Source organism: Zosterops lateralis (genome assembly GCF_965231275.1).
Source record: "Zosterops lateralis genome assembly, chromosome: 1".
Lineage (NCBI taxonomy): Eukaryota > Metazoa > Chordata > Aves > Passeriformes > Zosteropidae > Zosterops > Zosterops lateralis.
In genome coordinates, this window is record NC_139762.1 from 35938428 (window position 1) to 35954178 (window position 15751).

The following is a 15751-nucleotide window of genomic DNA, read 5'->3' on the forward strand; positions in this document are numbered from 1 at the left end:
ACTACAGAAGTTGTGACTTAAAAAGTCATCAGCTTCATTCTGTTAACTGTCTTCCTGTTGTTGCTGTTGTGCAGATCTATGTATCTGCTTCTCCTAGACTGGAACAAAAAGCCAGTTCCATTTCATTTTAGCATTTCTCCAGATGTTTGCAAAAATTCAAATAGAAGCAGAGAATTCTTAATTAGAACAATATACATATGCTTAATAAGACATACTGATATCACTAGCTTGATAATACTAATAAAAAACCCCCAGAACTCAAACTTACAGTGAGCATAAACTACTGATATGATCCCAAACACTCATAATTTCTTAATTTTCCTCATAAACAATCAATAGTTCACTGATGTAACAGCATCTTATTAGTCTATCTTGAGACAGTGGTCTACCTATTTCAGAACTGCCCATTTTAGTTATTCTACTGTTTGCACTGCCCAAAAATATTAAAATAGGGAACATTATGTATGATGAAAATATATGAAAGAATGATGAGACTGTCCACAGTCCTTGTGCTCATAAAACGAAGGAGCTACAACCAATCTATGATTGAAGAGGGATGATTATGAGATACAATGTAAGACACAAATTTTCTTTCAGCAAATGGATTTATTGACAATTGATTATCACCATGTACAGCATCTATGCATCTCCCATTGGAAGAATATCCACTGATAGAGCTAACGTTAGTGTGATACACAGCTTTACTCAATAATCCCACTGCATTTCTAATAACAAACAGTGGTGTATTCCACAATCATAAATGGCTAAAAGCACCTAGGTGTCCAAAAGAACAGAAATTTTAAATTCTTAACAAAAAATGAAACCTGATACTGCATTCCCTCAATTTTAATTCTATTCAACGTTGTGTCTATTGCAGTGAATTTTAATCTATACACTGACAACCGAGTTTGGCCCCATATTCATGAAAACTACAGCCTGTCAAAATGAAATCCCAAAGGATTTCTTGCTACTGACCCAAGAAACAAGACTTCGATTTTTTCTTTCTCCATGGAAAAAACAAAGATTAAGGCAAATGATCTCCACACTCTCTCAGAACACAGTCTTTTCTCTCTATTCAGCCACCGAACTCCAACTGAAGGTACCAGTTACTATGGTATCTTTTGTAAACACTTGTTCATCTGAAAAAATGAAAAGGGAAAAAAAAAAAAAAAAAAAGAGAAGAGAGAAAACCCCCAAACTGCTTAATTGCAATTATGGTAATAAACAACTTGTAGTCACGAACACCTCGGGTCAGCAATGAATGCATGATATTGAGACAAATGTCTCCAACAGCACACTAACAGTTCCTTCAAGCCATTCAGTTCCACAAGAGTTCATCTGAGGTTGCACATTAAATTCAAAGGAGCACAAGTTGTATCAATGGTCTCAACAATTTACCAAACTCCATCTAAAACATTTGCATTTAAAGTACAATCCTGATTTGGACCTCTTTAACTGGGCTCATTTGTAGACCACACAGAGAGAATTATTAATGTAAACTAAACCACCATATTTTGTAATAACAGAACCACATTCTGTAAATATTTAGGAAAATGTCTGAGAAATAGAGAGCAACTGACCATAATTAGCATTGCTCTGAAACCAAAAGCAAAATCCTAATTCAAAAAAAAACCCACAACAACCAACAAACCAAAACAACTCAAACATTATATACTATTGCATAAGGGTTTAATTCTAGCATTACTCACTCAGCTACACAAAACACATAATCTAGATTAATACACAAATTGTTTTATTTCACAGTGAGGTACATAAAGCTTCTAACTTTAGTAGGATAAGGGTAAGAAAGACTTGCCTGTTAGGAAAAGATTGTTTCACATTCCTGAAATATTCTCACCTATTATTGTTTCTGAAGTAAGGCACCAATGATTATTTATCCATCAATAGTTCATCTCTGCACCCACCCATTTAGAAATGAAGATGGATTATGTGAGGGTCAGTGATCTGCTGACCATCACGGACCCAGACAACTACAGCACACATTAACGTGTACAAGTACCAAGCAGTATTTATTCAAAAACAATTTAAAAATAGCTCATTTGTAAACATTCTACAAAAATCTGTTAGTTTTTTCTTAGTGGTGTCAGCAATAAATTCCTGTAGAACTAACCAGCTGCATTATTGTTTCTCGTTTACAGAAAAGTATAAAAGCACACTTGTGCACATTAAATCGCCCCACATTCGGTTTGAGTTGAAACGACACAGCCTTCAAACTATTCAGCAAAAAACCCTACATTTCCAGCCCTCCAGACAACTCCCTGGTTGCACACAGTTGAATTAAAAGATGACCCTCGATCCAAATTTTTTATTAGGAAAGGCTGGTGTCTTGGAAAAAGCTCCTCACACAGGGCCAGGCTGCTCACTGTAATTTGCTCCCACCTTGCAGTCGGAGGAAGGCACCTGTAAAATAGCACACTTAAATTAACAGCTCTGAATTAATTTCCTTAAGGCAGGCACTGGCTGCTGTTGGCAGTAGCTCCTGCCGTTTGCTCCTCGAGGCAGGGCACAGTTACCGCCTGTCAGGGCTTTTCCTTGGGTCAGCGATGATTCCTGACAAAGCGGCGAGGTCCTGGCAGAGGTAGGCCCATCCCAGAGGCAGCCTGGGCCCGGCCCGCAGTCAGGGCCGCGGGTCTGTGCTCGGGGGCCGTGCCCCGTGCCCGCGGTCTCCCCTGGCAGCCGAGGCCGCCTTCCCGGGCCCGGGGGGTCAGTCGGCGAAGCGCTGCAGGAGGTGCTCGTCGCCGTGCCGGCCGCCGCCGCTGTCCATGAAGCGCTCGCAGGGGAACTCGATGAGGTCGGCCTCGCTGAGGGCGCAGGCGGCGGCGCCGCGGGGCGGCCGGTGAGACTGGAAGCCCGAGAAGTCGGCGGAGACTCCGGTGCCCATGGAGCGGAGCGGGCGGCGTGTGGAGTAGAGCTGCCGCACGTGGACCGGGGCCGCCTTCCGCCGCCGACGGCCCAGCACCTTCTTGCGCAGCAGGCGGGCGGCCCAGGCGGCCAGAGCCGCCAGCAGCAGCAGCGCGTTCACCGCCAGCAGCACCAGCGTCAGCAGCTGCTGGTCGGGGCCGCGGGGCCCGCCCGCCGCCGCCTTGGGGCCGCCCTCGGGCAGGGTGACCAGCCCGGCGCAGTGGTCCCGCGGCGCCACCGGGCACACGCGCCCGCCCAGCACGGCCTCGACGCAGACGAGGTAGGGAGTGTCCGGGCGGAGCTCCCGCAGCGTGGCCGCCGGCTCCCCGCGCTCGGGCAGGTACACGAAGCGCTGGAACTTGACGGCGGCGCCGAAGCGGTCGAAGAGCAGGCGGAATCGCGCCGGCCCCAGCAGGCGGGGGCTGCGGTGCGGCCGCACGGCCCAGCGCACCGTCACCCAGCTGGAGCCCACCGCCTCCACCGACAGGTTGTGCAGAAACAGCTTGTTGAAGTCGCACGGGTCGGACACCAGCGGGGGCACCCCGGCGGCACCGGCCCGTCGAGGCCAGGCCGCTGCGCTGGGCAGCGGTGCCGGCGCGGGGCTGGAGGCCACGGGCAGCCCCATCAGCAGGCGGGCGGTGGAGGCGGCGGGCGGCGGCCCCGGGGGCAGCCCCGCTGCGCTCTTGTTGCCGCCGAGTCCCTCGGGGGAAGGCGGCGAGGGAGAGGCACCGTCGGGGCAGGGGCCACCGTCCTGCGGCAGCGGCAGCTGGGCATCCTGCAGGTAGTCGAGGTACTTGCCGGCCAGGGCGGGCGGCAGGCGGCACTGCACGAAGACCGTGAGCAGGCGGCCCTGGGAGTGCCAGGCCGCCAGCCAGCGCTTGAGGCCGCGAAGGCGGCAGTCGCAGCTCCAGGCGTTCCCCTCCAGCTCCAGGCGGTAGAGGGCCAGGCTGGAGGCGAAGAGCTCACCGGGGAGCGTGGCCAGCGCGTTGTCCCGCAGGCTGAGCTCTCGTAGGCGGCCGAGGCGGCCGAAGGCAGCCGGGTGCAGGGCGGTCAGTGCATTGCGGCTCAGATCCAGGGCCTCCAGGCTGTCCAGCGGCTCCAGCAGGGTGGCAGGTAGGTGGGTCAGCAGATTCCCCTCCAGGCGCAGCTCCTTCAGCGACCCCAGCCCCCTGAAAGCATCCGGGGCCAGGTGAGACAGTCGGTTGCCACTGAGTGAGAGCTTTGCCAAGCCGGGCAGGTGCTGGAAGAGCCCCCCTGTCAGCTGCCTCAGGCTGTTGCTGGCCAGCAGCAGGGTGTGAAGGGAGCGCAGCGGCCCAAAGATGTCCGGGTGGCGAAGGGAGCTCTGCTGGTTCCCCGATAGGTCGAGGAAGCGCAACTTGGCCAGGCCAGTGAAGGCGCCGCGACTCAGCCAGCGGATGCGGTTGGACTCCAGGTGCAGATAGAGTAAGTTTGGCAGCCCTGAGAAAGTGGAATCGCCCAGCGAGCCCAGCTCATTGCCGTCCAGTCGGAGCTTGACAAGGCTGCCGAGGCCAGAGAAGGAGGCAGCGCTGAGACGGCCGATCTCGTTGGCGTTCACGTAGAGGATGCGCAGCTTGGCCAGGGTGCTCAGCGTGCCAGGGGCCAGCGCTGGCAGCAGGTTGTTGCCCAAGTATAGCTCCTCCAGCCGCTCCAGGCGCTCAAAGGCCTTGGGGTGCAGCGAGCGGATCCGGTTGTACTGCAGGTCCAGGCGCTGGAGCCCTGCCAGGCGGTGGAAGTCGAAGGCGGAGATGTTGGCGATGAAGTTGCCCCCGAGGCTGTAGGTGAGGATATCCTGCGGCTCGGCGGTCTTGGGCACGGAGCGCAGGCCCCGGTTGGTGCAGAGGAGGTGCTGGTGCTGCTGGCAGTCGCATGGCTCGGGGCAGATGGGCTCGGCGGCGGGCAGCAGCAGGAGGAGGAGGGAGACGGAGCCCCAGAGTACCCGCGGCAGCACCATCAGGCGGACCCGGCGCGGCGCCCCCATCCCGGGACGAGCCGTGGGCTGCTTCCCCCGCCGGCTTTGTGTCTCTCCGGCATCCCCTCCGCCTCCTCCGCGGCTGCTAATGGGCCCCTCCTCCGCTCCGCGCCGGGCCGAGCTCCGCACCGGGCAGGCGGGCGCGGCGGCGGCTGCAGGTCGCGGTGCCCGGCACCACGGGCTGCCCGAGCCGGCCGGGAGCGCTGCCGGGGCCGCCGCCCGGGCTCTGCCGCCCCTCGCGGCCCGCGGCGCGGCGGTGGCGGGGCCGGCGCTGCCGCGGGGGGCGGGCGGGGAGCGGAGCGGCTGCTCCGGCGGCTCTCCCGGGGGCGGAGGGGACGGGCGGGGAGGGGACGGCAGGGGGACGGCGGGCGGAGCGGGGAGCGGCAGAAAGACGAGCTCCGAAAGTTGCCGAGAAAACTCAGCGGAAATTCGTACTTCCCACACTGTGCCCTGGGGGAGCGGAGGATCGGATGGAGCGGGGGAGAGGGAGGACGGCGCGGCGGGGGGCGGGGGGAGGAAGCCCGCGGCCGGTCCTGGCTCGGCTCAGCCCCGGCAGCGAGCAGGGGCGCAGAGTGGGAAAGTAGGAATTGGAACCGGCTGTGGCTGCCTCCAGCCACATGGGTTGCAGATAGAGCTGCTCATCGGGGAGGGGGAAGGGAACAGAAGTAAACTAGACGTCGTCTGCCTACCCCATCCTTTTTTCTTGTATTTAGAAACCTGCCAAAAGCAATACTTACGGTTTACCACGGATTGAGGACTTTTCTTTGTGTTGAGCATACGGCAATCGGAGGGCTGAGCCTCTTGTAGTACATAAGAAAATGAATTTCCATTATTTCTCTGCACCGTCCTGCCCAGTCCTGCACCCGACCACGGTGCCAGTGAGGATGCAATTGAACATGGCTTCAGCTCCACGAGGGGCTCGTCAGAGTGATCCAGATGTTCTTCTAAAATCCCCATTTTAAAGATTCTTCCTGCTCAACAACACACAAATTCAGAGCAAAAGGAAGGTGTTGGAAAGCATACTGAAAACAAAACATGATGGGCACCCATCCTTTCAATGACCTGCCTTTCCCGTTAGCGTTTTTTGTTTCTCTAAGACATCAGCAGTCAAGCAAATAAATACCTAAGGGCAAGAGGAAGTATCTAAATACCTAGGTGTATAAGATATCCAAGGGCGATGAGGGAAAGAAGGTAATGACCAGACTACCATGTTGCAAATTTAATAAAAATGTTGGAAAATGTTAGCACATGAAGTTGTAGGCAACTGCACACACTTAAAATACATTTCTGGACTAAAGCTGTGTACAAGCCCTGCTTCTTTCTCTTACCAAAAGGCAGAACTGAGATAGTTTCTGTGGGAGCTTTGTTTTAGTGGCCATGTCAATATGAACAGGTAGCATGAGTGGTGCTTTGTGGTGAGGCCGTGTTGTCTGCTTTCATGTTACTTTGATCTAACTCTGATTTGGTCCTGTAGAAACCTTGCCATCAAACAGGCCTGTACTTAGCTCAACTTGTTTTAAATTTGTATCCCAAATTGATGTTTTCTGAATGTGGACTCAAGAGGCTTGTTTACATCTTGAATGAATTAGAAAGTTTCTATTTAAATTATTTGTAACTGCTGTATTTTGAACATGCTTGATTAGTAAGATGTTTTTCCGGGAATCAGTCTGAATAAATTTCACAAAAAGAACTTTTTGCCAACCTTTTTTTTATTCATTTCCAGGTTACTCAGAAACCTGTCCAGCATTTATTTATGATTTGAATGACCATGGGTTAAGAATCCAGTCATTTTAGTTCAGTCTCTTCCTTATTGATTATTTTTTCACTTTTCAGCTTTTTCTTTTCAATACATCACATCACATCTAATATTGAAGAAAAAGTAGAGGTATGATTCTTGCCTGCAAAGATTCTATGTTATTTTCCTAATTTTTGAAGCCCCTATGATTCAAGGAAAGGCATCCTAGCTCTGAAAGTTTTCTTTAATTCAGAGCAAAGGCTAACTGACTAGTGACACACTTTGCTTAACTGGTGTGTACTTTAAATAGTGGAATTTTAGAAAATCATTAAACCATTCTGTAAAATGGTATGCTTATTTTCTGTTCTTTTGGGTTACTCTTTTGAAACATGGTTAAGCTTATAAGGGCAATTTATTAACTGTCCTTCTTGTAGAAGCACCATAGATCTTTTTTTCTAGTCATATGTCATTGCAAATACTAAAAGTTTAAGTCAGATTTTGTCTTATGTATTGCTTTTGATTTATAGCTTCTGAAACTTAGCTAGTATGATTATTTTCACTGTGTTTAGGGAATTATAAGTGGCAGGAATTTTTTAAAAATGAACTAGTGATTCTTAGGAAGACAATTCATCATGCACTTGTTCTCACAATGAAAATATTTTATACCAGAAACAAAACAAACAATTGCAATGGATTTTTTCTATTTTTTTTTATTAATTCAAGTAGGCAGTTTAATATTCAAAATACGTTAGAAACACAGGTGTTGAGATGAAAGATGGCACATTTGTTTTCCTACTTTGGAAGAGGAACTTTCCCATTGCTCTAGTTCTTGTTTCCTTATCCAAGCACACAATAGATTTGCGTGATTGAGAAGTAGTAATCTTTTTATACTCCAGCCTGAAAAAGCATAAATCCACCTATGAAAAAGCTGGGTAGAGAGACAATTAGAAGTAACCTATTCTTAAAAGCTTTAAAGGTTACCTTAAAACATACCTTCATGGTTAAGATTTGAAGTCTGAGGACTTTGAAGGGCCAAGAAGAAATAGCAAGATCAGAGATACCATCTTTCCACTGAGATGCATCTATTCCTATGATAATTGTAATACCTTAAATAAGGTATTATTTAATGGCTAAATGGTAGCCATATGCTTTTTATACCTAATACCTCTGATTTTCTTTTTTTTTTGTTTGTTGTTTTTTTTTTTTCAAGAGATCTTTTTAGGCACTGGTGAGAGGACTGGTGATTGAAAGTGATTGCATATTTGTAGGCAGAATGCAAAATTGAGTGAAATTAACAGCATGCTCAGTGTAGCCTATCCCAGCATATACTGACTGTGGCAATGCACACATGAGAAACTTACATTACATAAAATTAATCTTTCTTGACTCGAGAATAAGAGAACTGGTGCTGAACTGGTAAGTTTAAGGGCTAGTATCTCATAGATTTATGCAGTTGTCAGGAATGGTAACTAGTTATCTGGAGCTAAATCTCAGAAGAGGAATATTTTGATTGGTCTATACAATTTTTCTGGCCACTGTACATCACAAATCTTTTCATCTGGACTTGTAAAAAATATTTCTAGATGTGTCAGCTTTGAATTTTCTCACCAAACTAACTGGCTTTGTAGAAACTTTATTCAACCTTAGTGTCAGAGTTCCCCTTTAAAATTAATAAAAGTTTCTGTAAGTTGATATATTAGCACATTTAGTTGGTTACAATATAAGGACTTAAATTGAAGTTATTTGACTTACACTGTCATAGGAAGTTGTATACATTACTCCTTGAGCCATGCCAAGTTCCCCTGAAGTAAGAACAAAGAAAAATGAAGATACTACACCATTCCTGTTTTCTAGCTGATTAAATGTCACTGTATGAATCTATACTTTCATAGTTATTTTTGCTTTTCAAAGAGATAAAAATCTTGAAGAACATTGTGAAGTATTAACAAAACTGGTTCATACACCATCTTTATTAGTGGCACCTACAGCCCATGGATTAAAGCATCTTTTAAGTGGTCAGCAGTTTTTTGATATTCCATATGGTAATGGAATTTATATATATGTAATGCAAATACCATAGTGTATGAAGAATAGGAGCCAAAAGTGCTATTTTTTTTTCTTCAGAATTGCACACAGTTCACCTCTATTGTGTAATTTAGGTTGGTTTTGCTTACCGTAAATAATTAAAAATTTAAAGGAACGTTTTCCTGATATTATGGTTTGTGTGTAATGAAATATCACTAGCCACATCCAGTTCTTCAGGAACAAAGCATGACTCCCAGGCCAGCAGTTAATATTACATGCCTGTTCAGCTCCACGGGATGAAATCTACCAGATGTTTTATAGATATCTGCTCCTATCATCCATAGAAGTCTGTGGCCTACAAAACTCTGCTGCAAATATCTTCAATCTTTTCAGAATAAACATCTGAGTAAAGTATGTGTGGTTTTTTGACATACGATACCAGTCTAGACATGCATTTACCATTGTGTGTATGCTTTGTCATGCAATCAAACCCCACTGGATTTCATATAGTGTAGGATGTGCCTCTTTGACTTCCTCTGGGCAGGTTGTTCCAGGACTTTGTGTTGATTACAGCAATTGCTTCCTTTGTGCATGTCAGTTTACCTACCAAATAATTTCACATCTATTTTTTCAGAGTTTCCCTGCCTAAACTGTGTGAAACCAGTTGTAGCTATATCCACAGATACACTGTATTCATGTGTTCTCTCTGCAAGTGAAAATCAGCTAGCTCAATCTATACAGCTAAATGCAAATCAAGCAGTGGATGATGTTGCTGTAGTATCACTATTTCATAACAATAAATGGAGAGTTAGGTGTCTGTGTTCTTCTGTGCAGTGATGTCTTCTGCCAGTATGTATCACTTAGAGAGGTGAGATTCACTGAATCATACTTGCAAAATAAGTGATTATTTAGCTGACATGTTTTGCTTTATCCAACACTTCTTTCCTGAGGGAGAAACTCCTTAATGGAAGTACATACTTTTTGCATGGTTCAGCATCTGTGACAGTAAGAAAGGAGAGAACCCTACTTTTGCTGTGATAAGAGTGTTGTAATTTATGTAAAACAAATGCATATGTAGCTTATGCAGGGCCAATTAGCTGTTGCAGTGTCATGGTTATCTGTTTTTTTATATATCCAGTCTTTGCAGTATTGTTAGACCAGTTTTTCCATAATGGGGTAACAAACCAGACAAGTGTTCTTGCAAACATTTTCTTCTTCTCTTTCTCCATAAAAGGGTATGTGTGCTTATGGAAATCTCTTTCATAGTGGTTAATACCCTTGACATGTTTTTAGTGTGATAGATGCTCTATTCTGTTCCTATCATCCCATAATTTAGAGAGTCTGTAGCAGAAAAATCCTAAACCAAATGCCACTTAGACCAGTACTTCTATTACTAATTGGTAAAACATGTTCTGATAGATATGCAGAAAAATAGAAAACACTCACTGTTTGATGCAATTTTCCCATATCAGGTTAGAAGAGATTGCTCAGTGCCACTTAGTCCAGCCTTCCAACTGTGTCTGGTTACTCAGGGCTGTGACAACTCGCCAAGGGTGGAGGATCATGGTGTCTCCCATTAGCACAGCAGAGCTCTCTTACTGCTAAACAAATCCTTTTCTTTAAGTCACTCCTCATACTCTGGGGAGCTTCATGACTATTTGTGGGTCTCCACTGTACTTTCTTCCATAGATCAATGCTGCTGTTCTTGTATTGGGGCAACCAGAAATCCCAAGGCCACTAAGATGATTAAGGGACTGGAACAACTGAAACATCCATTGTACAAGGACAGGCTGAGAATTCTGGAAGTTTAGCCTAGAGAAGAGAGGGTTCAAGGGGATCTCATCAAGGTATGATAATACTTGAAGGCAGGGTCCAGAGAGGATGGAACCAGCTGCTTTTTGGTAGTGCCCAGTGACAGGACCAGAAGCAGTGGGCTTAAACTGGAGGCTCAGTATAAACATCAAGAACCACTTCGCTGTGAGAGCGATGAAGCACTGGCACAGGTTTCCCCAGGGAGCTGTGGGCTCTCTGTCCTTGGAGATATTCAGAAGTCAAATACACTGTCCAATGACTGTGTTTGCCTTTGTTCAGTTTCAAGACCATTCAGTTGTCTCTTGTCCAATGACTCTGTGTTTGCCTTTGTTCAGTTTCAAGACCATTCAGTTGTCTCTTGTCCAATGACTCTGTGTTTGCCTTTGTTCAGTTTCAAGACCATTCAGTTGTCTCTTTCCTCCAGTCAGTTGTGGGCTCTCTGAAGATCAGCCTTGCCCTCCAGCATATTGGGTACTCCCGTAGACATTTATCATCCATGATGCTGCAGAAGGTGCACTCTGTCCCATGCTGCTGCTTGTTAATAAGGATGTGAAAGAGAATTAAATGAAGTTAAAGAGTGGATAAAGACCCACTTTTGATATCTGATGCATGACATAGTAACTGGCTGCCAGTTGGACTTAGTATTACTGATCAGAACACAATTTGTATGAGAATCCAACTGATTTTCCACTTTATCCACTTGTTTAGCCTGTGCCTCACCAATGTTGCTATAGTGATATTACAGGACACTATTGATGGCTTTGCTAAAATCAAAGTCAACATCATATATTACTCATCCTTTGTCCACTCACCATTAGTGACATCATCACCAAAGGTATTTAAGTTGGTTAGACCCAGTTTATCTTCAATGAATCCACACTGGGTGTTTTCAATCACCTTTTTGTCCTTTATGTGCTCAGAAATGACATCTCAGAAGGCTTACTCCAGAACCCTCCTTGGACCAGAGGCAAGGCTGAGTGGTATGTGGTGGCCTGGTTCCTCACTGCTCTCCTTGAAGATGGCCTTTTTCCAGTCACTGGAACCTCCCACAATTCCCTTAATCTTTTGAAGACAGTGGAGAGCAGCCTTGCAATCAGCCAACCAGGATGGTTGATTGTAGAAGTATCTGTGGATGGCAGGGAAAAGGAACTCTGCAGACTTGAGATATTCTAGGAACACGTGGTTTTATTGCAAGGGTCGTGGGTAAAAAAAGGGCTTTGCCTTCAGCTACCAGCCTTGGCTGAAAGGAAGCCCCAAAGAGAGAGGGAGAGTATGAGGTAGGAGAGATCACAGGGGTAAGGGAGGTGAGAGAGGTAAGAGACCTAAGAGCAGTAAGAGCGGTAAGAGAGCTGGGGCAGGTAAGAGAGCGAGGTCCTTGTTACAATACATTGTATCTCCTTTTGGGTTGAATATTCTAATTTACAGCGACCAACCGGCATGAGATACAAAACCTACAGACTTTGCATGTAGCCTATGTGAACTGCTATTTTACCGTATCATCCTATATTCTAAACTCTACAGATTACTTTTCCTATCTACTTTTTCCCTGATACCTTGGCAGGGTGGAGAGGGGCTACACCCTTGGGTCCTTTTGTTTTCTATCCCTCAACCTATCTCCAGCTAATCACCGTCTTCCTGCCTGCCATGGCTTGTGCTGGGCTTCGGCTCTCATATCTATGGGTCTCCCTGCTCAGACAGTGTCTCTTTCTTCAAGTAGTGTGTTGCATTGTCCATCTCCTGTGGTCTTCTGCCATACTTGCATGTTTTCCTGAGTGTCAGGAAGGACCATTCTTGTGCTTTGATAATTATGCTCTTGAAAATCAGCCAGGTCTTCTTGGCCCTTTTGTCTTTCATGGCAGTATTTCACATGTCTTACCATACAGGTCTCTGAACAAGGCAAGATCTGCCTTCTTGAAGGCCAGGATAGTAGTTTTTAAAACTTATCTTGCTCACTTAACTCAGGATTTTAAACTCCACAATGCTGTAGTCATTGCAGCTAATGTGTCCCTTAACTTTCACAACCCCAACTGGTTCTTTCTTGTTCGTGGAAGAAGGTGCAACAGCACACCTCCTTACCTTGTCAGTTATCTGTATCAAAAAATTGTCATCAGTATGTGCTCTCCACTTAAATAGTTTTAAATAATTGAAAACTATATACTAGACTCTGAACTGGAGTGACTCAGCTTACCTCTGACATTATTAGACCCATGTGCTTGTATGTTTTCATAAATAAATGTCTGGCCTCAAGTCCTAGATGGTTTTTAAGAAACTATATAAGCATGACAAAGTTTTGATTAGAAAGACTGACTGGGTCATCAGTTTTAGTCATGAGCTATCAAAATGTCATATGAGTTTGTTCACATCCTTTTGAGAGATTATTTCAGCGTTTTTTGCTCCTTTTGCTTATACTGGAAGGAAGACAATGTTCTGGTTCTAGTAGGCAACCTTCCAATTTCTGATATAACTACTTCTTCTTTAGTATGCATTTCTTCCTGAGGGTCTAAATTACCCTTTAATTAAAAAAAAAAACCCCAACTTTACTTATCTTTGGCATTTAGTGTTCTGATATTTATGGAGAGCCCAGTCCTGTCTCTTCAGGCTGTTTTGCTGTGATAAACAGTCCAAGATGGTTTAAGCTGCCATAAAGAGATAGGCTCTTGATTCCCTTGATTCCCAGATGCCAATCTGTCTCATCTCTGTTTTAATTACTCTTTATTGGATATGAGTGATAGAAATCTACACCAGCTCCATGTGAAATCTGTTTAGTGCCTGAAGAGAGTTTCATATGCTTAAAATTATGCTCACTTTGAAATCACTTAAGGCCATTTCATTCAACTCCCTTCACTAACTTGCACATTTTTGTCATATATAAACAGTGAAAACTCAAGCTTTAATTGAAAAATCTCTAAGAGTTTGTCACTTTTTCTTAATACCACATTTTTGCTCTATTTGGTGGTATGTGGTACCAAGAATCATAGTTTTTAATGAATATGGGCAGTTAGGCAGAGCTATGTAACCCTTCCGTCTTAAGCACTGAGAATTTATATATAAATTGACCTGTGGATATATATGTATTTAGTGTATTATATATGTGTATTTTGGGGGAAACATAAACATTTTGCCTTAACACTGTAGAAAATAAGCCTCTGAAGCAGACACATACATATTTTTAATCCTGCATTTAGAGTTGTATTGTAGGCTGTGCAACCACTTAATTTGTGTAAGAACCTTGATATAGTGTTTGTAGAGATTTTAAAAACATTTCTAATTAAAATGAGGGGACCTAGAAAATTGAAGTGGAAGCAAAAGTATTGTGGACCTCACATTCTTTTATTTTTATAAATATTTGCATTTTGATTACACAGTACCTAATACCACATGATGAAATGTGATACTGGATCAAAGCCATTGCTCACGCTGTAGCTGAGACTTGTTTAAGATGGCTGATTTATTTGTAGTATTCCATTATACTCCATACTGTTGTGTTACATGTTACTTTAGCTGAATATGTTCCAGTTAGCTCCAAATAAGAGTATATGATATGGTCTGGAATTGTGGACAAAAGAAAGGCTTGCTATGACATGTAGTTTAATGTATAGAGCTGGTGATGAAAGAGCTGTAAGAATACCTAACGTAAATAAGAAGCTACTCTGATATTCTCAGTCTGGGAACACATGGGCTAGATGATAATATTCTAAAGTGGGACTAAATGTGTCTGGAAGACTTAAAACTGATCTGTGTTGGTAGTTGCTTTACAACTTGTCAGGTTTGTCAGCTTTGGTTCTTTAAGGATTTATCCTCTGCTGTGCATTATTATCTGTCATTAAAAATCTGGATGGTGGAATAGAAAATGCTTATTTCATTTACTGGCATTTCTGCACAGAGGAGGAGCTGCAGATATTGGAGAGTAGAGTCAGAGATCACAATTAATTAAATAATTAAATAATCTGAGGACAAAAAGTAATTAATCCTCCAAAAGATGTGGTGAAGAGGGAATGTAGGCAGGGAGAGCAATAAGGATGATGAGTGTTACTGCAGTTTTGGTAGTAGAAGAGGATATATAGGCTGATTTAATGTGCATGTCTGTAGTTTTCACCCCTGTAAGTAGAAAGTATTATCTGAAAAAACATGCTGACAAGACAGGGATTACTTTTATTTTTTTGGTTGTTAACTGAGGAACAGAGCTCAATAATTTTTGAATGCCTAAATTGAGAGGCTCATCACCTGGTTTATAGTCATCAATTATGTAGTATTTAAATATGTAGTATGTGGCTTCTGCTAACTGAACTTCCACCTTTAATTTAGGGGTCACTCCTTTTGGAAATCAGGCTTTGCAGGTGTTTCAAATTATACAGCCATCAAATAAAGGACTCTAAAGCTGTGGGGGTTGTGGGTTGATCTGTGATAGAGACAAAGATAGAAACTGCTACTCCATGGAAGTATTTGAGTATTTGGACTCAAAAAATGCTTTTTCTCCTTAACCCTTCCAGTCTATGTCTCCTGTACAATTTGACTCATGTCCTGCTCATAGCAATCTCTTTGAGGCTTTGAATTTCCATGCCACTAAGCCAAGATCCCTACTTCCTTCATAAAGAACTATGCAATACTTAATATCAGAATGCATGGAAATATATATGTACATAAATGCTGACAAGGGTTAAAGGCAACCAAAATTCTCAATTTTCTTAAGATGTTTAACTTTTAGAATTATCAAATATTTAAATGTGATTTTGTAAAAAAATTGTTAATTGAAGTTCTTAATATTTGATGTGCTCTGTATTTCCTGGAGTACTATAATTCTCTTCATACATTATAGAAGATCTAAATAACTAAGTAACTCTTTTTGTTTTCTATATCATATTGTGAGGAGCGATGCTGTCCTTTTTCCAGGTTTCACATGATAACTGATGATCTGGTTTGAAATTCACAGTCTTCTGAGAAGTCTGAAGTTACTTGGATAGTAGATTTGGGTTATATTCTAAAGTAAGGGGGGTTTCTTGATTAAGAACTGTTACATATTTCTCATGTAGTGCACTGGATTTAGAATATTAATTTCTATAGTCATATATAATATAGTTTTTTATCTCTGTTGCCTTGTACAATATGAACAATGTCAAAGAGTCTTGATAGGGCTTCTGCCTAGTCTTGTTTAATTAGTCACTGTAAAATTGTCAAAAAACCCCAAACTTCAGATTGGTGATGAATATTTAGATAGCTACATCAGCATTGTTCTAGTAGGGTAATTTTGGCTCACTTGTATTTTTTTT

The 15751-nt window shown here is 44.0% G+C and overlaps 1 protein-coding gene across 1 annotated transcript; it reads right to left on the bottom strand.

The window, feature by feature from the left end:
* Window positions 1-599: 599 nt before the first annotated feature.
* Window positions 600-4997, bottom strand: TRIL (TLR4 interactor with leucine rich repeats). Its single transcript, XM_083881356.1, has one exon. The coding sequence runs from the start codon at window positions 4919-4921 to the stop codon at window positions 2726-2728; it is 2196 nt and encodes a 731-aa protein (XP_083737482.1). The 5' UTR covers window positions 4922-4997; the 3' UTR covers window positions 600-2725.
* Between the last annotated feature and the right edge of the window lie 10754 nt (window positions 4998-15751).